General features: G+C 43.1%; 1 protein-coding gene across 1 annotated transcript in view; it reads right to left on the reverse strand.

The window, feature by feature from the left end:
* The window catches only part of PTPRT (protein tyrosine phosphatase receptor type T), a 1,166,895-nt gene that overhangs the window by 208,145 nt on the left and 935,224 nt on the right, over positions 1–23,526 (reverse strand). The window contains exon 13 of the mRNA XM_042230145.2: positions 12,999–13,035. Within this exon, the coding sequence (XP_042086079.1) occupies positions 12,999–13,035 (37 nt within the window). The remainder of the gene's footprint in view (positions 1–12,998; positions 13,036–23,526) is intronic.

Raw genomic sequence — 23,526 nt, forward strand, 5'->3', positions numbered from 1 at the left:
AAATGTAGAGAGTAAAAGGTAGGGCAAGGACAGAGAACACTAGAGAGATGTACCAGTTGCTGTAGCAAGAAAAATGTTAAAGAGTTGGGATATTTAAAGGTCCTCTTCAGGTTCTTCTACAGTATACACATGATATAATCCTCTTATTTCATCTTGTCACATAACCTTTAAGAAAAGCCACATCATTTCATTGGCATTGTAGGGTCTGGAAGATGCTGGGGGAAAGCAAAGAAACCTGAGGGATAAAGAGACCTTGTTACACTCCAGTAATTCTGAGAAGTCCAGGCATGGGAAATTCATCTCCTATCTCTGTCCTGACCCCCAAACACATATGTGGGCTTTCTGCTCTGGAAGTCTGGCAGGATTTCTAAGGACTGAACAATAACCAAGAGCTTTCCAATAGATGTGCTCACTATTTTCTAGCCTCTTACAAGTGATCCGTCATTACAGTCCCTACTTCCAGCTGCCATAGCTAAATTTGAGCACCCTGTGATTCTGAGCTCCCCCTGAAATTGCTGGGCCAATGACAAGAGGAGGAAAAGTGCCAGAGTCAAAGGTCAGCAAGTACACGAGCGAAATCTTACACTCAGTCAATGCAAGAATATTATTGCTATGCAGGATCTCACCCAAACACAACAGCCTGTAGATGAAGAGGTTAAGTGCTCAGAGCCAAGGCCGGCATCATTCCTGTCTCCCCTCAGTTTCCGCATTTTGAATACAGCCTGAGTCTGTTTGATTTGTATGAGAAGCGACTATGGTTCAGGTTTTGGCTTTCCTCCTTGGGGAAGAGCAGAAAAAGGACATATACTTAGTAGCTGGGTCTCCAGGTCTCAAAGAAGACCCAGAAGAAGGAAGAAAGGAAGCTCAAACTGGATCATCTATGATGTTCTTGACCTTTTATGCGCATATCCCAAATAATCAGGGGAAAGAACTAATGATCTTAGGCCTAAAAGTGACTCCTGGAGTCTGACTTGTCCAAGGTCAAATAGGTAAATTTTGGAGTGGGATTTGAATCCAGGTGTCTCTGATTAGGCATTATTTCAAGCAAGTTCTTGAGGAAGCTTTATATAAAATAGAACCTTCCATACAGAACTGGATCAACAGGGGTGGGAAGGGCAGATAGTGGGTATTTCCTAGCTGATAGTAGACAATGCCTACATCTTGTTTGGCTTCTCACATCACCTGTGGCAGGTTATTCTTGTAGCTAAAAAAGCCACGGACATATCACTCCTCTCGTGGGTCCTAGTCTTAGCATCTGTGAAATGAGGACATCTCACTGGAGAATGGCTATTTATTGTCCCTGCAGGGGCAAGAATCCATTAGGAAGACAGGGGAGAAAAGGCTGGATGAAATGTTCTACCTCAGGCTCAGACATTATAAAAAGAAGCCACGTTTACAAAAGACTATCGCCCCCGCCTCCTGTTGCCCTGGGACAATGGTTTTAGTCCATCATCATCACCCCCATGAGGCAGAAAGGGACTATGACACTGGCCCCTTATCTCATGCTTCATTATCCTGGAGTTCGGCTTTCAGCACCTACTCTGAGGGGGTTGTTTTAATGGGATCGTTAGAGTGTTTACCAGATTAAAACTGTGACTTTCTTCTGCAAAAGCAACTCTGCAAATGGCTTTATGGGTTTCCGGATTTATTTTGTCTCAATGACTCGGCTCAGTTTGCAAATCAAATCAAAGCTGATTTTTCTAACTGCCACTTGGGCGCACCCAGCAGGAGTCTGCAGAGCCAGCTGCGCTGCCTCGAAGGCTGGCGCCTGAGCGGGGAGAGAGGTTGCCTGCTGGCAGCCACAGAAGTTCCCATGGGAAGACAGCGGACAAGCAAGGACTTGATGGACCCCAATCGGGGCAGGGGGAACAAGTCTGAGGAGGCCAGGTTTATTTTCTGGAAGGAGAAAAGGCAGATTCATGTGGCCCCCAAAGACTGACTGGAAGAAATAAGAGGGAGCCAGTCTGAACCCCTGATATTGAGGCTCCCTGCAACTGAAATGCCCAATGGTGGGAAATACTCCCTGAGGGAGTAGTGAGGTCTCTGTCATGATAGGTATCCAAGCAGAGCCTGCTTGGTCTTTCCATTAGTGGGGGTTGGAGGTCATGCACCTGATCTCTACCTCCACCGCTGTTACTCCTATCTCCAGAGACTTGTGCAAGGAGTACCACTTCCTCTGGAGTACCTAAGAGTCTTCCTGAGGGGAAGGCGAGGGTAAAGGAAGGAAATGCCAAGGACTGATTGTGATGGGGGAGGAGGCAGAAATTCTCACCTCAAAGCAGAAAAACTTGGGGGAAATTTACACTTCACCGGGGATCTAGCCTAGACTTAACTGTGTCTGACAATAGACTCTCACTGAGCCTTCTCCCTCTTGCTTTTACACATTTCCTCCAAGAGCCGTCCTTCAATACATCCCAGGCACCCAAAACCCTGCCTCAGGCTCTGCTTCTAGGGAATCTGCCTTAAGATGCTCCCATTCTTCATCTGCTCACTGAAAAATTCCTCTTCCCCACTATGGGCTGAACTCCTGCTCTGATTCCACTCAATCTGCAGTCAAAGTTAGTAACAACCAATGTTGGCAGCCAAGATGAGCTACCCCACGCATGAAGTCAGGGACCACGGCCAAGAGGAGCAACCCCATATCCAAGGAGTGGTGGCTGCGTGGGCGCAGGAGGGCCGAGAGGAGCTACGCCACATTCAAGGTCAGGAGGGGCGGCCGTGAGGAGATATCCCTCGTTCAAGGTAAGGAGCAGTGGCTGTGCTTTGCTGGAGCAGCCGTAAAGAGATACCCCACGTCCAAGGTAAGAGAAACCCAAGTAAGACAGTAGGTGCTGCGAGAGGGGATCAGAGGATAGACACACTGAAACCATACTCACAGAAAACTAGTCAATCTAATCACACTAGGACCACAGCCTTGTCTAACTCAGCCTTGTCTAAGCCATGCCTGTGGGGCCACCCAAGATGGGTGGGCCATGATGGAGAGGTCTGATAGAATGTGGTCCACTGGAGAAGGGAATGGCAAACCATCTCAGTATTCTTGCCTTGAGAACCCCATGAACAGTATGAAAAGGCAAAATGATAGGATACTGAAAGAGGAACTCCCCAGGTTGGTAAGTGCCCAATATGCTACTGGAGATCAGTGGAGAAATAACTCCAGAAAGAATGAAGGGATGGAGCCAAAGCAAAAACAATACCCAGCTGTGGATGTGACTGGTGATAGAAGCAAGGTCCGATGCTGTAAAGAGCAATATTGCATAGGAACCTGGAATGTCAGGTCCATGAATCAAGGGAAATTGGAAATGGTCAAACAGGAGATGGCAAGAGTGACTGTCAGTTCTAGGAATCAGCGAACTAAAATGGACTGGAATGGGTGAATTTAACTCAGATGACCATTATATCTACCACTGTGGGCAGAATCCCTTAAAAGAAACGTAGAAGCCATCATGGCCTACAAGAGAGTCCAAAATGCAGTACTTGGATGCAATCTCAAAAATGACAGAATGATCTCTGTTCGTTTCCAAAGCAAACCATTCAATATCACAGTGATCCAAGCCTATGCCCCAACCAGTAACGCTGAAGGAACTGAAGTTGAATGGTTCTATGAAGACCTACAAGACCTTTTAGAACTAACACCCCAAAAAGATGTCCTTTTCATTATAGGGGACTGGAATGCAAAAGTAGGAAGTAAAGAAACTCCTGGAGTAACAGGCAAATTTGGCCTTGGAATACGGACTGAAGCAGGGCAAAGGCTAATAGAGTTTTGCCAAGAGAATGCACTGGTCATAGCAAACACCCTCTTCCAACAACACAAGAGAAGACTCTACACATGGACATCACCAGATGGTCAACACCGAAATCAGATTGATTATATTCTTTGCAGCCAAAGATGGAGAAGCTCTATACAGTCAGCAAAAACAAGACCAGGAGCTGACTGTGGCTCAGATCATGAACTCCTTATTGCCAAATTTAGACTCAAATTGAAGAAAGTAGGGAAAACCGCTAGACCATTCAGGTATGACCTAAATCAAATCCCTTATGATTATACAGTGGAAGTGAGAAATAGATTTAAGGGACTAGATCTGCTAGACAGAGTGCCTCATGAGCTATGTACAGAGGTTCATGACACTGTAGAGGAGACAGGGATCAAGACCATCCCCATGGAAAAGAAATGCAAAAAAGCAAAATGGCTGTCTGAGGAGGCCTTACAAATAGCTGTGAAAAGAAGAGAAGTAAAAAGCAAAGGAGAAAAGGAAAGATATAAGCATCTGAATGCAGATTTCCAAAGAATAGCAAGGAGCGATAAGAAAGCCTTCCTCAGCGATCACTGCAAGGAAATAGAGGAAAACAACAGAATGGGAAAGACTAGAGATCTCTTCAAGAAAATTAGAGATACCAAGGGAATAGTTCATACAAAGATGGACTCAATAAAGGACAGAAATGGTACGGACCTAACAGAAGCAGAAGATATTAAGAAGAGGTGGCAAGAATACACAGAAAACCAGTACAAAAAAGATCTTCACGACCCAGATAATCACAATGGTGTGATCACTCACCTAGAGCCAGACATTCTGGAATGTGAAGTCAAGTAGGCCTTAGAAAGCATCACTATGAACAAAGCTAGTGGAGGTGATAGAATCCCAGTAGAGCTATTTCAAATCCTGAAGGATGATGCTGTGAAAATGCTTCACTCAATATGCTAGCAAATTTGGAAAACTCAGCAGTGACCACAGGACTGGAAATGGTCAGTTTTCATTCCAATCCCAAAGAAAGGCAATGCCAAAGAATGCTCAAACTACCACACAATTGCACTCATCTCACACACTAGTAAAGTAATGCTCAAAATTCTCCAAGCCAGGCTTCAGCAATACATGAACTGTGAACTTCCTGATGTTCAAGCTGGTTTTAGAAAAGGCAGAGGAACCAGAGGTCAAATTGCCAACATCCGCTGGATCATGGAAAAAGCAAGAGAGTTCCAGAAAAACATCTATTTCTGCTTTCTTGACTATGCCAAAGCCTTTGACTGTGTGGATCACAATGAACTATGGAAAATTCTGAAAGAGATGGGAATACCAGACCACCTGACCTGCCTCTTGAGAAACCTATATGCAGGTCAGGAAGCAACAGTTAGAAGTGGACATGGAACAACAGACTGGTTCCAAATAGGAAAAGGAGTACATCAAGGCTGTATACTGTCACCCTGCTTATTTAACTTATATGCAAGGTACATCATGAGAACCGCTGGACTGGAAGAAGCACAAGCTGGAATCAAGATTGCCGGGAGAAATATCAATAACCTCAGATATGCAGATGATACCACCCTTATGGCAGAAAGTGAAGAGGAAGTAAAAAGCCTCTTGATGAAAGTGAAAGAGGAGAGTGAAAAAGTTGGCTTAAAATTCAGCATTCAGAAAACAGAGATCATGGCATCCGGTCCCATCACTTCATGGGAAACAGATGGGGAAACAGTGGAAACAGTGGCTGACTTTATTTTCTAGGGCTCCAAAGTCACTGCAGATGGTGATTGCAGCCATGAAATTAAAAGACGCTTACTCCTTGGAACGAAAGTTATGACCAATCTAGATAGCATATTCAAAAGCAGAGACATTACTTTGCCAACAAAGGTCTATCTAGTCAAGGCTATGGTTTTTCCAGTAGTCATGTATGGATGTGAGAGTTGGACTGTGAAGAAAGCTGAGCACCGAAGAATTGATGCTTTTGAACTGTGGTGTTGGAGAAGACTCTTGAGAGTCCCTTGGACTGCAAGGAGATCCAACCAGTCCGTTCTAAAGGAGATCAGTCCTAGGTGTTCATTGGAAGGACTGATGCTAAAGCTGAAATTCCATTTCTTTGGCCACCTGATGCGAAGAGTTGACTCATTGGAAAAGACTCTGATGCTGGGAGGGATTGGGGGCAGGAGGAGAAGGGCATGACAGGGGATGAGATGTCTGGATGGCATCACCGACTTGATAGACATGAGTCTGAATAAACTCCGGGAGTTGGTGATAGACAGGGAGGCCTGGCGTGCTGCGATTCGTGGGGTCGCAAAGAGTCAGACACAACTGAGCGACTGAACTGAACTGAACTGAGCCCCGTGCTGAGGAACAAGGTAAAGAAGAATGTGAATCTGTGCACACAAGTTCCTCACCCCTTCAGTGAAAAAGACAGCCTTACAGGCTTTTGAGATGAACCTGTCCTAATCCTAGCATTAAATCTAGCAGCTAATACAAGCTTCCACCCCACATTCCCTTAGCAGTGCCTTAAGCCAGAGGTTCTGCCCCAGCTCTATAAATAAATACTGCCCGTGGGTGGTATGTGAATCCATCCCACAGACTCTTTGTAAACACAGGGGACTTGGCTCTCCCAGGGAGTCTGGGCCAAGAGTGTGGTTCCTCTCACAATTATTCACCTAGCATCTCAAATGCCACCCTCGCGCTGGATACCGCTCAGTTCCCAGGGGTGGCTGAGAAGGGCTGGGGATGGGACTGGGGGCACAAAGTCTCTCACGTGCACCTACCCTAGAGGAGTGAGCCCCAGGGCTGCCCCAGGGCTTTAGCTCTGCTGCCTCCCGTCCTCACTCAGTACACCTCGCTTCTCTTTAGAGGCATTGATCACAGTCATAACCCCACCACTGTGTCTTATGATCATTCACTTCATGTCTGATTCCACACTAGACTATGAGCTTCCTGAGGATAGGAAGCAAGACTGCTGGTTCACTGGAAATCCCCAGTTCCTTACAAGGTACCTGGCTCACAGGTGCTCAGTGAGTGAGCTAACCACGAGAGCTATAATGGTCATCAATCATGATTTTCTAAGAATTTCCAGAACAATTTACAGTAAATAAAAATCCATTTATAGGTATGTTATCATTCGGTCCTCATAACAAACTGAGACTTTGGTGTGCTGGGGTTGGCTTGCATCAGCTTGCTACAGAAGAAATGTTGCTGAACTTTCAGGACATTCTTATAAGCCAGCTGTTAAGTCATCAATAACTTGATATTGGATTTGTGGGGATATTTACACACTAGAAATGGACAAAGACTACAAATAAAAGACTTTTCCAAAGAGCGGGTTTATCAGCAAACCACAGGCAGGAAGTACATTCAAAAATTTTCTGTGAATGGGTAGATGATGTTGTTGCTCAGTCACTAAGTCATGTCCAACTCTTGGCGACCCCATGGACTGCAGCACGCCAGGCCTCCCTGTCCTTCACTATCTCCCAGAGTTTGCCCAAACTCATGTCTACTGTGTCAGTGATGCCATCCAACCATCTCATCCTCTGTCACCCTCTTCTCCTCCTGCCTTTAATCTTTGCCAGCATCAGGGTCTTTTCCAATGAGTCAGTTCTTCACAACAGGTGGCCAAAATATTAGAGCTTCAGCTTTAGCATCAGTCCTTCCAATGAATGGGTAGATGGGGATCACTTCATTTTATTTTTTAATTTTTTGACCACTCTGTGTGCCAAACAAGATCTTAGTTCCCCAACCAGGGACTGAACCTGTGCCCCTGCATCGGGAACACAGCGTCTTAACCACTGGACTGCCAGGGAAGTCCTGGGATTACTTTAAATAGGGTGCTTCTGAGTTTCAGGAAGAGGGACCCTTAGGATCTCTGGGTCTTGCAGCAGTGAGATGCTGACCACATGCATTCCCTCATCTCAGTAGGTATGATATGCCAGGAACTTCCTGCCACGGCCAAATGTGACTGGGAAATCAGTGCCAAGGACCAAGCTATTCCTCATCAGAGCTCCCCTCAACAGCAGCAGGGCTGGCACCTACCCCAGGAGGCCTGGCCCTGCCCAGGACCTGATGCTCCACCACCATGTGGGGTCTGGGAAGGGTCCTGCTGCTACAGACCCAGTGTCTGGTTTGTAGGGGTAGCCCTTTGCATTTACCCCCTGCCCTGGGATCCTTTCATAGATTAAGAAGAAAGGCAATGCCAAAGAATGCTCAAACTACCGCACAATTGCACTCATCTCACATGCTAGTAAAGTAATGCTCTAAATTCTCCAAGCCAGGCTTCAGCAATATGTGAACCGTGAACTCCCTGATGTTCAAGCTGGTTTTAGAAAAGGCAGAAGAACCAGAGATCAAATTGCCAACATCCGCTGGATCATGGAAAAAGCAAGAGAGTTCCAGAAACACATCTATTTCTGCTTTATTGACTATGCCAAAGCCTCTGACTGTGTGGATCACAATAAACTGTGGAAAATTCTGAAAGAGATGGGAATACCAGACCACCCGACCTGCCTCTTGAGAAATCTGTATGCAGGTAAGGAAGCAACAGTTAGAGCTGGACATGGAACAACAGACTGGTTCCAAATAGGAAAAGGAGTATGTCAAGGCTGTATATTGTCACCCTGCTTATTTAACTTATATGCAGAGTACATCATGAGAAACGCTAGGCTGGAAGAAGCACAAGCTGGAATCAAGATTGCCGGGAAAAATATCAATAACCTCAGATATGCAGATGACACCACCCTTATGGCAGAAAGTGAAGAGGAACTAAAAAGCCTCTTGATAAAAAGTGAAAGAGGAGAGCGAAAAAGTTGGCTTAAAGCTCAACATTCAGAAGATGAAGATCATGGCATCTGGTCCCATCACTTCATGGGAAATAGATGGGAAACAGTGGAAACAGTGTCAGACTTTATTTTTTGGGGCTCCAAAATCACTGCAGATGGTGACTGCAGCCATGAAATTAAAAGACGCTTACTCCTTGGAAGAAAAGTTATGACCAACCTAGACAGTATATTCAAAAGCAGAGGCATTACTTTGCCAACTAAGGTCTGTCTAGTCAAGGCTATGGTTTTTCCTGCGGTCATGTATGGATGTGAGAGTTGGACTGTGAAGAAGGCTGAGAGCTGAAGAATTGATGCTTCTGAACTGTGGTGTTGGAGAAGACTCCTGAGAGTCCTTTGGACTGCAAGGAGATGCAGCCAGTCCATTCTGAAGGAGATCAACCCTGGGATTTCTTTGGAAGGAATGATGCTAAAGCTGAAACTCCAGTACTTTGGCCACCTCATGTGAAGAGTTGACTCATTAGAAAAGACTCTGATGCTGGGAGGGATTGGGGGCAGGAGGAGAAGGGGACGACTGAGGATGAGATGGCTGGATGGCATCATGGACTCGATGGACGTGAGTCTGAGTGAACTCCGGGAGATGGTGATGGACAGGGAGGCCTGGCGTGCTGCGATTCATGGGGCTGCAAAGAGTCAGACACGACTGAGCAACTGAACTGAACTGCTTGAGGAAGCCTTGCTTTGCTTCTGCAGAAACCCAGAGCCACATCTGGACCTCAGCCTGCATCTGGGGCCCTCTTTGGCAGGGCAGTTCCTACTCAGTGCACAGACCCCAAGACTACTGTGATCACACTGTGAATGGTGAGCATGAGAGGCTTCAGTGGGAACCATGTGGCCACTGCCCCTAACTGCACGGGACCCGTTTTGGCTTGAACTGAGTTCCCCTCAGATTCATATGTCAATGTCCTAACTGTGACCTTATCGGTAAACGGGGTCCCTGTAGAGGTGATTAGCTGAGTTAGGATGAGGTCATACTGGAGTAAGGTGGAGCCTCAATCCAATATGATCAGTGTTCATAGAAAAGGGGAGAATTGGGACAGACACGCAGAGGAAGAGCACCATGCGAAGATGACGGCAGAGGTGAGGTGAGGCACCTGCACGCCAGAGAGTGCCAATGACGGCCCGCAGTCCCCCAGATGCTGGAGAAAAGGCATGAAACAGACTCTGCCTCACAGTCTCCAAGGAGCTAACCCTGCTGACATCTCGATCTTGGATTTCTAGCCTTCAGAAGCGGGAGACAATAAATTAGGCTTTGTTTAAGCCACTTAGTTTGGAAACTCTGCAGTCGCTGAAAACTAACACAGGTCCCCGGCTTTGCAGACCTCCTGGCTGTCAGTGCTTCATCAGAGCTTGGGTGACGAACAGTGACATTACAGACAGACAAGGGTCAGAGGTGCGCGCTAGGGCCAGGGATGCTATCTAATATCGATAGAAGATGCCCTGGGCTTCTGGTCAGGTCAGAACGACCCCAAACAGCTCAGGCTGTTCCATTCTGAGTAGCAGCCCTCCCAGTTCCACGGAACTCACACAGCTGACCACAGACACTGTCTGGAATCACTAGGGTCAGGGACAGGACATTAGCAAGTTGCTTCATCGCCAAAGCAGTGGCCTCAAGCCTGCCCATGTGACTACACTACAGAGACGGGCTGCCCGCTGGCAGACGCATGAGGAAAATGCCACAGTGACAAAGAGGTGTAGGAGCTTTGAAGGAGACAGAAGGGCCATGGAATCTGTCACTGGAACTTGCTGTATCCTTACTGACTGCAAGGTTCCCACCATCATACTTTCCTCTGTTAAAAAGAAGAGCATTTTTGGCAAACCCATAAAGATGGAAATTTGATTGACAATATCAGGAAAGCGATGGGTCAAATACTGACACCTGGACTTAGTTCCTTGACACACAGTCCCCACGGGCAGGGTACGAGTTCAGAGAGGGTTCTCGTTCAGCGGACCCTGGATGCTCCAAGGGGACAGAGCAGACGCTGATCAAATATAGCTTTCCTTCCCTTTGCCTTTTCTCTGCATCACCAAGCATCCTGCTTATTTATCTGATGTGATGCTGAGAAGGAATCACTCCTTGACCTGAGGGAGATTGGCATTCCGCACTACCCAGCTCTCTACCCTACTGCCAAGAGCTGCTAGAGCCCACTTCTCCGGTTGGGGCAATGGCCCTCACTGCACTGGAAAACAAAGGCATGGAAGCCCAGAATCCACGTCTGACTCCTAACTCCTCTGAGCCCCGCCTGGGCATGGCCAGCTGGGTATTCGTACTCATGAACGCATTCCCGTCCTTTCCCCTGCCCACCTGCCATACGCACACAACACACTCCACTAAAGGAAGGCTGGAGCCTAAACATCAAACAAGAAGAGAAATCCTTATGCTAAGAAGTAGACAACTCTTTTGCTCTAGTTCTTTAAAGCTCACGTTAATCTCACAGATCAGCAATGGAACCTGGAGAAACATGGCATGGTGTGTTGTCTATCTACATGGACAGTGGGTCCTGAAATTGCCAAGAATGTATACTTTTAATTATTCTCTCTCAGGGCTTCCCTGGTGGCTCAGTGGTAAAGAATCTGCCTGCCAATGGAGGAGACATGGGTTCAATCCCTGATCCAGAATGATCCCGCATGCTAAGTCCGTGCGTCACAACCATGGAGCCTGTGCTCTGGAGCCGAGGAACCGCAGCTATTGAGACCGTGCACAGACCCGGCTCATGCTCTGCAAGAAGGGAAGCCACTGTAATGAGAGGCCTGCATGCTGCAACTCGAAAGAAGACCCTGCTCACTACAACTAGAGAAAAGCCCGTGTGGCAGTGAAGACCCAGCACAGCCAAAAATAAATCACTAAATAATATTCTCACTCAAAGTCCCCGCAGATACCTTTTGCCTGTCTGATCACATGTTCTCAGCTCCCAGTTCACATCACACAATTCAACAAACTCCGTTTTAGGAGGGCTTTATGTCCCAGGAGGTGTCAGAATCCCACACTCCCCCCCACTCACCACCACAGGGGACAGCACTGCCATCAGCCTCTCCCATGACCTTGCGGGGAGCCATGGAGCTTACTATCACAGGGGAGGTTTCTCTGTAAGTTTCCTGCCCACTCCAGGGGGTTGCTGCAGATACTGAGCTGTCCAGCCCGAGACCAGAGCTCTAGTGCCAGCCCATGGATAAGGGTCTTCTTTCTAGACGATCTGTTTTCTTCAGAGGAAAACTCTGCTGAGGCCCATAATTCGTGCCCCTTTTGTTTGCAGGCCATCAATTCTCCTTGCCTCACAAGCAGTATTTTATCTCTTTCTGTCCAGAAGCCTGAGCTCCCGAGAGAGAACACATTAGGGATATGCTGACCTCTCCTGACTTCTGTGAGAGCAGAGTGAGTTCTTATCACAGTGAACCCTGATTGCTTGTCTTCTTCCTCCTGCATCTTCCCTTTGCTGTCTACAAACTGATGTGACTTTCTTCAAAGTTACAAAACTAATGGGTGATAGGTCTTGGTGCATATTCTGTCAAATAACCATTAAATAGTCCTCTCTCTCTCCCCTCTGTTTTCTGCTATGTGTCCTTGCATGTACGTATTCACATATGTATATACATACGTGAGTCACTGTCTTTGTCTATAGTTCATGCCTATCGTTACATATCTACTTACATCTTTTCATTGCCGTGGAAGTCACCTATGAAACCATATATGCTCTCAATAAATACAGGGAATAGAATGAGTTACCCAGTTTTGGTGTGTTTATACAGGGAGGATAGCTGTTAAAAATGTCAGTTCTATAACAAAAAAGATAAACCTGATTTCTAACCATTCAACCTTATAATAGGTTAAATGATAACAAACCATTCATTGATTTTTTTTTTAAAGAGTAATAAACAGAAACATGTACCAATTGAAAGAGCCAGGCAATTCAATAATAATTAGGGAAACAAAAAGTGATGAGCCTGAACAATGCTGCCTTAGTTTTGGGGATAAGTATTGAAAATGCCAACTAGACAACAATGCAGTGTTTGTTTTCTCATTACAGAAGGCACTGACACTAATCACCTCATTTTTGAAAGCTATGCGGCAACTGAATAAAATCCGACACCAGAAGATTGGTCTAACTGATGTGCAAAAAAATACCCACATAAACATAGACTCAAATACAATGAAAATATATAGTGGAAGAATATTTGAGTAAATTTATATTTACCACTGATTAATGTCCCAGTCTGTACATCCATCCATCGACTAAACAAATATGTTTTGAGCTCTTCCTATGCTTTAGGCACTGTGTTATTAATATATACCATAAGTATATAATAATACTTATATGCAAATGACTCTAGTGAAAATAACAATTCTTTCTTGTAATCTTTAGTCACTGTTGCTACAGAGAGAAGTACTTCAGTAGCTGAAGACAGACAGTGCATGCCAACATACCTTTTGTAGCCAGACGGACACAATTGATTTTGGTTTCCTGTGAATAACAAAAGTGAGATTCCAGTTAATTTGTTGTGGGTTTGGTTTTTTTAATATATACAAAAATATACATATACATATTTGCATATATAGGCTTGCATTTATGTTTTTAATTTTAATTTAATATTTGTCCCTTCTATGTTCTTCCTCCAGGGGAATCACCTTTTAATTCTATTCCTTCATTTATTTTCACACTGGTGTTACTGCCACTTCCTGGCTCTCATCACCTTATCAGTTTCTTCCCCAGACAGAACTACTTCATAAATACTGCCCAGCACAGAACAATCACCATAACACTAAGTGAGTACCCTGTGGCATGTGTGCGCTTCACTCAGCTACATGGGTTAGCAGGGGGCATCAAGGGCATCTTTGAGAAGCTTAATGGGATTGCTGGGTCATGTGGTTCTATTTTTTGCTTTTTAAGGAACCTCCACACTGTCCTCCATAGTGGCTATATCAATTTACATTCCCACAGACAGTGCCAAAGGGTTCCCTGTTCTGTACACTCTCTTCAGCATTTACTGTTTGTAGACTTTTTGGTGATGGCCATTCTGACCAGTGTGAGGTGATACCTCACTGTAGTTTTGATCTGCAGAATCCAATGCTTTCTTGCTAATGCCCACATGTAAAGAACTACTGCATCTTGAAGGCACTGTCTTAGTCAGGATTAGTTTAGTTTAGTTGTTAGTCATGTCCCACTCTTTGCGAACCCATGGACTATAGCCTGCCAGGCTCCTCTGTCCATGGAATCCTGCAGACAAGAATACTGGCATGGATGGCCTTTTCTGTCTCCAGGGGGTCTTCCTAATCCAGGGATTGAACTTGTATCTCCTGTGTCTCCTGCACTGCAGGTGGATTCTTTGCCATCTGAGCCAACAGGGAAGCCTTAGTCAGGAATATGCAGAAGTGATAAAACCCACGAAATCCATGGGCTACAAACAGCAAAGGTTTATTTTCCACTCAAACAACATGTCCAATATAGGAGTACGGTGGGTCTGAGGGGGAGCTGAGGGTGGTGGCTGGAGGATACTGTCATCATTGTAGCCACTAAAAGACCAAGGCTGCTCCCTCCGTTTAAATATAATGCTTCAGTGTTCACTGAGGCCAGAGAAAGGGATGATGGTAAGTTTAGTAAGAACTGGCAACTAAAGGCTTGACATTAGAAGTAACACGTTTACTTTGACACAGGTTCCACCAGCTGGAGTGAGTCTAAGGGCCATGCCTGACTTCAGCGACACAGGAATTGGAGTGCTCCAGGAACCAAAAAGAGAAACAACGATAATGTCTGCAGCAGAGTGTATTTCATCCATGCACACCTCTGAATGCTAGGAACTGTCCCTCCTACCAAACCCAAGTATGACTCCCTCGTGGTCTTGATTCTACTCTGTAGCCCACAGAAAGTCTGCCTTTGCTTGTGTAGGAAAGATGTCTGGATACTGCCAGACAGTTCTCAAGTTCACCAGCATTCTTTTTCAACAGTTCCTCAGATGATCAAAGTTCAAGTCCTCTGAACCAAATTAATGCTCATCCCAGGACATCCTCCAGTTTCTCCCTCTTAGTGAGACGGGACTAGAACATGAAGCAACAGTCTATGTGTAGGCTTGTCAATATATGATTACCTAGATTATCACTATTTTCAATTTTTTTCTTACTTAAACTGCGCTTCTAATAACATAGCCAACATTTCACATTTTCATTGGTCACAATGAATATGTCAGCAACTCTTTCCCACCAAAAAAAGAAAAAAAATTTGCCTGCTTCTACATATCTATGTGGTCCTATTATGAATCTCAAGCACAGAGTCAAACTTGGAGCTGTTGACGTCTATCCTCTTTGATTTGGTGACTAGAGCCTATTACCATATTATCTTCACCATCTGCAACTTTGGGGACATGATTTTTCAACTTTATCCAGATCAGTAATATAAGTAGTAACCTAGAAAATGCCAATAACAGACTCAGTGGCATGTACTAGAATCCCTCTTCCAGGCTGGCATTCATCTGTTCATCAGAATATCTGGTTGGTTATGCAACAGTTACTCGCTGTCTCAATTGCTTAAGAACTCAGACTCTACTGCGGTTATTTTTCCAAAAACATAGCTTGAGAACAGAGTCAAAAATCACTTCAGATCCTGATGCTCTGTCTACTGCATTTCCCCAGTCAGTTCAAGAACGATCTTAAAGAAAGAAGGTTGAGTTGACATGACCTGTTCTTTGGAACAAGTGTTTCCTTTTTTTTTTTCTGTGCTAAAAGTGTTACTTTTTAAAATAAATAATTGTTTTATTTTAAAAAATGGAAAATGCAGAAATGTTAAAAGAGCATGACATATTATGATTCAAATACATGGAATATTCATTTGAAGTGTGCTTATATTTCAAGGGAAAAAAAAAGTTTTTTTTAAAAGAACATATCCAGGAGACAGAAAGAAAGAAGAGAGAAAAGAGAAGAACTCTCTAACTCAGAGGGGATGAATTGGGAGAGGAGCACTGACGTGTGTACACTGCTGGCTGTAAAATAGACAGCTGGTAGGAAGCTGCTGTGCAGCACAGGGAACTTAGCTTGGTGTTCTGTGATGACCTAAATGGGTGGGATTTGGAGGAAGGCGATGTACATATACATATAGCTGATTCACTTCGTTGTACAGCAGAAACTAATACAACTTTGCAAAGCAATTATACTCCAAAAATAAAATTAAAAATTGAGATGCCGAAAAAGCTCAAGTCACAAATGAGTTAAAACTTAAAAATGATGATGAAAGTGAGCAAACTAATTTTTTTCGTTTGTTTTCATGTTTGGAGGTAGAACACAGTTCTTCAGCTCCTGTTGGCTTCCATATCTGTTCTTTGGCTTAAACAAAGGTCGGTGAACTGGACACTGAGATGGCTAAAGAAGAAAGCACGACATCCAGAGAACTGAGAAACTGTGTTGGATGGGACGTGCCAAGAGATAAGAAAGATCTCCAACTTTATACTAATACAAAGAAAAAAAAAAGATTTTGCAAGTACTGTATCAGGAAACTTGTCAATTCTGTGTAAGACTGTTAATATAGCAATGGGCAATACAGTGAGGTCTTCACTGATGGGGGTAATTTATAAATATGTATCTAGACTTAAAGAGAGTCAACCTAATCTCTTTATATCTAAGAATCTATTCTCATGGAAGGACCTTAAATGCAGAAGAAGCTTTATATTCAAAGTCACTGCTTCCAGTATTCTTTATAAAAGTGAAAATGAAGAGGAACATATCTGCCTAACTCTCTCTACACAGCGGAGGTCTCTCTACACAGTGGAGTTTTATAAGGCTGAAAATGAAAATGGTTGAGACCCATGTAACAACATGCAGTAATATACATAAGAAAATAATAAATGAATAAAGCACAGTTTTTATCCAACATGCAAATCTAAGCATTTAAAAAATAAGTCCTAAAGGAAATATACTAAATCTTAAAAATGGTTGTACAGTGAAGTATAACATGTTGATACATGCAGACAAATGCACTAATTTTCAATGCAGTTTGCCAAATCTTTCACAAAGTGAACACACACTTTAGGACCAGCATCCAGATCAAAACACCCTAAATTACCAGCACCTCAGAAAAACCCTTCATACTCCTTCTGGGTCACTTCCTCCCCACAAAGGTGAAGGCTAACGTGTCTTTTGTGGGACTCAACGGACATGAGTTTGAGTAAACTCTGGGAGCTGGTGATGGACAGGGAAGCCTGGTGTGCTGCAGTCCATGGAGTCACAAAGAGTTGGATGCAACTGAGTAACTGAACTAAACTCGTTTACAAATGTGTCCCAGTAAAGGGAATATTGGGTAGCCACAACAAGTTTATTCTACCGCCTTCTTACTGGATCATTTAAAGAACTTTCTAATTCTCCTTAGACTCATCTTCACTGCCAAAGCTGCATGCATGAAAGCGAGCCATTTCCTAACACTATGTCCTCCACCTGAATCTATTAAACTGTTTTCTATCATCTAAAGCACTTGTCTGATTATGTTTAGCCCTCCTCGGCTCTCACAAACATGACGCTGACATATCTGTTTTCTCCCAAGTTCCTGACATCTTTAATTCCATAACCAATTTGTCTTTGTTGGTTAGGATTAGGTACAGAATAACAAAGTCCTGAGTCACTCCCTTGACCTTCCAGGTGATTGAACTGTTAGCAAGCAAGTCAGGAACATGCTGGAAATTCTGCCTCCAATCACACAGGAAGTCTGGCCTGCGGACATTTACCCAATCAGTTCTGTAAAAAAGAAATGAGTACTTTCCTTGTGTCAGATTATATAAGGTTTTGGAAAGAGAAAAAGCATTTGGTGCCTTCTCTGTTCCATCTCCACAGTACAAGACAATTTCATGTTCCCATTATTTTAGCCTCACTCACATTCCACTTCCTACTCTAGACTTGCAAATCTGCACACAGGAATGTATCACCTTGGGGTAGAATATACTGTCCTAACTGTTGGGCTTCTGCTGAGACCTGCTTCTACTCAAGGATCTGCTAGTGTTGGGACTTTTCCAGCAGGCCAGTGTTAAAGACTCCACACTTCCGATGCAGGGGGCTCAGGTTACACGTTGCACAGCAGAGCCAAAAAGCTAAAAAAAAAAAAAAAAGGATCTGCCAGTGCAGTGCAATAGAGCAGCTCGTTGCCCCTCTCTGTGGCTCAATTTTCCCACCAATGAAATGACAAAGGAATGGACGGGGAAGCCCACTTTGGTAGAGTAGGTGGGATATTCTAAGGTTGCTTCCAGTCCTTTCAGTACACTATCTTCTTGACATCATATCACCCACCTCACAACAAACGAGCTTTTTTTTTTTTTTGAATCAAAATGCCTTATACCTATACCTACTTACCTACTTATAACCTCTATTTAGAGACTAGGCCAAGTCTGACTCACTCAACCATCCACTTATCCATCCATCCTTCAACTCCTTACTGAAATTATAGGCTCTCTAATTCAAGGGCTTATAGGAACTGCTCTCTATTATCCAGGAGGACTTAGATTACATTGTACTCCCAACCTGGTCAAGAAGCCCCTGTAACCTGGGGAATACATAAAATTCTCACTGCACCATCAGACTGCCCTACTTAATAAGGTGGGGATTCAGCCCTGATCTCATCATTTTCAAAGACTTTTCCAAGTTGCCCTAACTCACATTTTTGCCTTCTCTAAGACTAAGCTGTCTCAGCTCATATGATGAGCTTTAGCCCTAACCCGAGTCTTTCTACAGTTATCACATCTTCTTAGGCTTGTGCCTTCATTTTTCTCTAAGACTGGGACCCCCACTTAACTCCTCGTTCATTTGGTCAATCAACAAGCATGCACTGACATGATCATCACTGAAAACGTTCATCATTACGGAATGCTCACTGCATGCCAGGCACTGTGCTGCATACACGGGAATGAGCAGAGCAGACGTGGTCCCCATCCTCACGAAGCATGCAAACATTACCTTTCTAATACTTGCAGCAAACATCGGATAACGATTCTCATGAGTAAACACCTGATTACAAGTTGCAATAAACACTATTAAGAGAGGTGCTGGGTGCTATATATGTGTCCAGAAGATGACAAGGGATGTGGGTGGGAAAGAAAGAGGGCTTACCATGTTGAGCAAGAACTATTTAACCTAATACCTGGAAAATAAGTACCATGGAAGGGTGTCCCAGACTCAGGGAAAGATGCACAAAGGCCTGGGAGTGGGAAAACACGAGCTGCAGTCAAAGACATAAAGAAGTCTGGGGTGTTTACATCATCATGAAGTACTCAGAGAATGAGATCAGATGAAGCTAGAGGCATAAGCTTGGTAGAGCCTTTTAGACTGTAGGGTTTTGGTCTACATTTTAAGAACAACAGACAGCTATCAAAGATGAACGAGCAAGAACAAAATTTTCAGACTTTTTTTTTTTTTTTAAATGCAGAGGCTGCTGTAGAGAGAACAGACTTTCATTGCAAGAGAAGCTAGTTGTTGGGGAGAGGATGATGGTGACACCTAACCAAGAGATACTAGTGCCTTGGACCAGGAGATTGGCTGCAGAGATCCTGCCTGCCTCTCACCTTTGGAAAGCATCTCTCGGCTTTGCTTGACCCCAGTGTCCTTCACCACCTCCCCACTCCGCCCATGTTTCTGGGGCTGATACATACTGGGTCCTCAGTCTAGGCTCTCTGCAGCCCAATTTCCCATGATGCTCTTCCAGTGCCCTGATCCCTAAGCTGTTGTTTGGCCTCGAAGTGGCTCATTCACTTAGCATGACAGTCCCTGAAAGCATCAGTAAGGAAAAAAACAGAAAAGAGGAAGGCTCTCTTTTCCTAAGGTACGTGTTTTGAATATTGTATTTTTCATTCTTATAACAAGTCTGAAATGGATAGCACAATGCCCCACTTTTCTTTTCGTGTGAAACAAGATTAAATAAAATTTCCCAGGGTTACTCAGATAGTAAGCTAAGCAAAATACCCTTTAAGCAGATGGCCTTCTTTTCTGAGGTATCTGTTGGCAAATATGTCTGACATGAGGTCAGAGGCCCTGCTTTCTTGGCTTGTCCACAGGCAGACAGGGATGATAGAGCAGAGTCACATTTTGAAAAACAGGCCAAGCAATTTGTATGAAGAAATTCTGTTTTGACCCGAAACAGGACCCTGAGAAATCAGAAAGCCAGTGATGGAAAAGGAAAGCAGAGATCTGCCTCTGGAAACTGAGCAGCCCAGAACCATTAGAACTAGGTCACCTGGCAGGCCCATCCTCTGGAGGAAAATGCGTGAGGGATGCCTTTTAAGGCATGAAAGGGACAGAGTTTCCTTTGAGATATAACTTCCTAATAAACACGTATGCTGTAATCTGCAAACCTGCAGTCACCAACAAGGGGCAAAGCAAAGCTGCAGGATGAAGGCGACTTGGCTGTTGGTGGCATATTCTTCTCACTGATAGGTGTTCATCACCAACCTTATTAGATTTTCCTTGAAGGTAACAGGTCCTGCTTTAGGCAATAGCCGTAGCCCTGACCCCGACTCTAGGGAATGAAACTCCCAAGTCATTTATTGCATTTTATAAATGCAAGCCATTTATTCAGAAAAGTCACTGTTAGACTCAAGCTCTGAAAATCTTCTGTGTTCTCTCTCTAGATGCAGACTCAATTGGCTTAACTCACTAGTGCTCTGGAACTTCCCTCAATCTGACTGCTCTCATCAAGGCCAACGAAGGCTTTCATATGGTCAGCTCTAAAAATCACTTCTCCAACCACATCATCCTTAATGTCTCATCAATAGCAACTGATTACTTTCTCTTTGACTCTTTTTCCTCTTGCCTTTGAGATCACTCTACTCTCAGCTTTCTCTCTTACCTCACTGTCTGCTCCTAATCCTTTTATTTTTTAAATTTAAATTTTATTTTATTTGGCCAGACATTTATCATCTGCTTAACCTCCAAATATTGGAGTGGTCTCATTGTATATCCTTCTTCATCTGTATTCCAATTTTCTCAATAAAAGTTTACATTTAGTTACAAGGCATTCAGTATTAAATCCTTAGGATGCTCAAATTTCTAACAATGGTATTCCAGAGATTCAGGCACATATATCCACATACTTATAATAACTTTACAAATCTCCAAAAGAGAACTCTGTTATTCCCTTCCCTTCTGTGCCAGATCTTATATCTACCAGTTTTCCCCATTTCAGTAAATGTAACCATTATCTATCCAGTTGACTAAGTAAAAAACCTGGGAGTCATCTTTGATTCTTCTAGTTCCATAATTTCCCACAAGCAATCCACAGTCAATTCCTGCTGACTCTTAATAGATGAAGAAAATGGTAACCATCTAAAATCAAATCTCCCCATATATCTTTCAAAAAAAAAAAACAAACAGGAAAACAAGAAAAAAAATAAAGCTATACATAATTCACAACCTCAAGATCATTAAAATACACAGAACCCTCAAAACGTCATAGTCCCTGTTAGTAGAAAAACAAGCAGTGCAGTTGAATGAAGCATTTCTAAGGCTCTCATCATAAGCTTTTGTGGAGAGCCAGGGCTGTAAGGAGAAACTACATGAAAGAGAGAAAAGGTAAGCTGGTAGAGGTCATAAGGTTTTATAAAATGATCTTCAGAAAGACCAGGTTCCTATGTGTGAAAATTCTGAAAAAGAATCCTGCCAGAATAAGGAAATGACTGCATGAAAACAACTTGAAAGTCATACATAATTCAAGGTGGTGATCTTCCATAGGCATCACTTATGGGGGGAAAAAGGGTAAAAAGGAAGGAGAAGTATCTCTGGGAGACTGGATAATGAAAAGCAAAGAGGCAAAAGGGGGGAATTTTAAGACTCTGTAGTCAAGAGAGAACAACAACAGCGACAACAAGTCAGAGAGCAGAAAAAACTGTCATTTCTCGTGATACAAAAAACTCAGTCATCCATTAAAAAAACACACATCACTACCTTATCAGAATATATAATCCTTTTTAATTTTTTTATTATCTTTTATTTTAAATAACTTCTCTGATAATTTTATTTTTTTACTAGCTTCTTGGATTTTTTAAAATTTATTTATTTTAATTGGAGGTTAATTACTTTGCAATATAACCCTGTATGCGAGACAGCAAAAGAGACACATGTATAGAACAGTCTTTTGGACTCTGTGGGAGAGGGAGAGGGTGGGATGATTTGGGAGAATGGCATTGAAACATGTATAATATCATATTTGAAACGAATCGCCAGTCCAGGTTTGATGCATGATACTGGATGCTTGGGGCTGGTGCACTGAGACGACCCAGAGGGATGGTATGGGAAGGGAGGAGGGAGGGGGGTTCAGGATGGGGAACACGTGTATACCTGTGTTGGATTCATGTTGACGTATAATCCTTTTTTAAATTTAAATTTTATTTTATTTGGCCAGACACATATTATTTTTAATAAATAACTTAATTTAATTTTATTTTATTTGGCCAGACCCCCAAATATTGGTGTGGTCTCATTTTTTATATCTTTTTTCATCTGTATCCCAATTTTCTCAATAAAAGATTACATGATGTTACAAGGTTTTAAGTCTTAAATCCTTATGATGCTCAAATTTCTGTTTCTAACAATGGTATTCCACAGATTCAGGCTCACACATCCACCTACTACCGTGTTTTTGAACCTCAAATTTACAAAATGAATGAGTGGAAGGAAGCAAATAAAGCTATTATATAAGAAGAAAACAGAAAATAAAAGTAAAAACATCCCAGGTGATAAAAATCCACCTCCTCTCCCCAAATCAAAACTCAGAAGAAAACTGTAGCACAGTACACCAAAAGGAATGAAGTCTTTGCAAACAACTCTGAAGTAGAAAGGGAAATATTAACAACTGAAATCCATAAAGAATTAGGGAAAAGAGTTGACTCAACTCAGAGGGGAAAAGAAAACAAAAATGAAAGCACTCAGAAATGAAGATTAAATGACAAGATAGCTAAGGGAAATTTTTAATAAGAGGTATCGAAGAAAGAGAAAGACAACCAAGGGGATGAAAATGGGATCGAAAATGAAGTAACAAGGGCCTGTGAAAAAGGGCTTAAAGAGAAGAGAAAGAAGATCTGATACATGTATACTTGAAATCTCTGAGAAGGCAGATTAAGTAATAAGCAAAAATTTGTAACAAAAATCTGAGGAAAACATATGAAGAGATGACCTGAGGCCACACCCTGAAAGGACTCAAAAGACCTGAAAGATCTATTCCAAGATCCTAGAAAAACTACTGAACTTAAAATTAAAAAAAAAGTTTCAAAGACTTAAGGCAAAAAGGATGAAACAATTTACAAGGGCAACAGAATTAGGCTATCATGAGCTGTCTCCAAAGCAACATACAGGACAAAAAATATGAAGCAGCATTTTCAAGAAACTTAAAGAAATTATGAACCAAGGGTTTTATAGCTAGCCAAGTATTTTTCAATTATTAAAACTATAGAAAAACAACTTGCAACATTCAATCACACAGAGATTCCTGTACTCATGAGTCTTCCTTGAGAAGTATAACAGAAGATAAGCTTCATTCAACAAAGAGATGACTGAGGAAGTTTTGGCAAAAGGTTTGATGGTAAGCGTTTAATATATTTAATTGTAAATCTCAGGCTAAAGGAAGGTAGGGGCATGGCTGAAAGCAGAATATGTAAATGTTATATGGAGGGAGGTGGGAGGGGGTTCATGTTTGGGAACGCATGTAAGAATTAAAGATTTTAAAATTTAAAAAATAAAAAACTTAAAATAAAATAAAATAAAAAAATGGAAGTGAAAATGAGACAGAGGAGAAACAGGGTAAGAGAAGGAAGATGAGAGTGGAGTAAGTTCACTGCCTGCTGTATGGGCAACAGATGAAGTCAAGGCACACCACCCAAAACTGACCAAGCAGTGATGTCTGCAAGATGGCAGAGTAAGTCTGCGCACTCCTCTTTCCAAAGAAACATCATTTTGACCACCACCCCTGGATGAGAGTGCCTTTGTGGGAATTTGGAAGTCC

The sequence above is a fragment of the Ovis aries genome, chromosome 13 (genome assembly GCF_016772045.2).
Source record: "Ovis aries strain OAR_USU_Benz2616 breed Rambouillet chromosome 13, ARS-UI_Ramb_v3.0, whole genome shotgun sequence".
Classification (NCBI taxonomy): domain Eukaryota; kingdom Metazoa; phylum Chordata; class Mammalia; order Artiodactyla; family Bovidae; genus Ovis; species Ovis aries.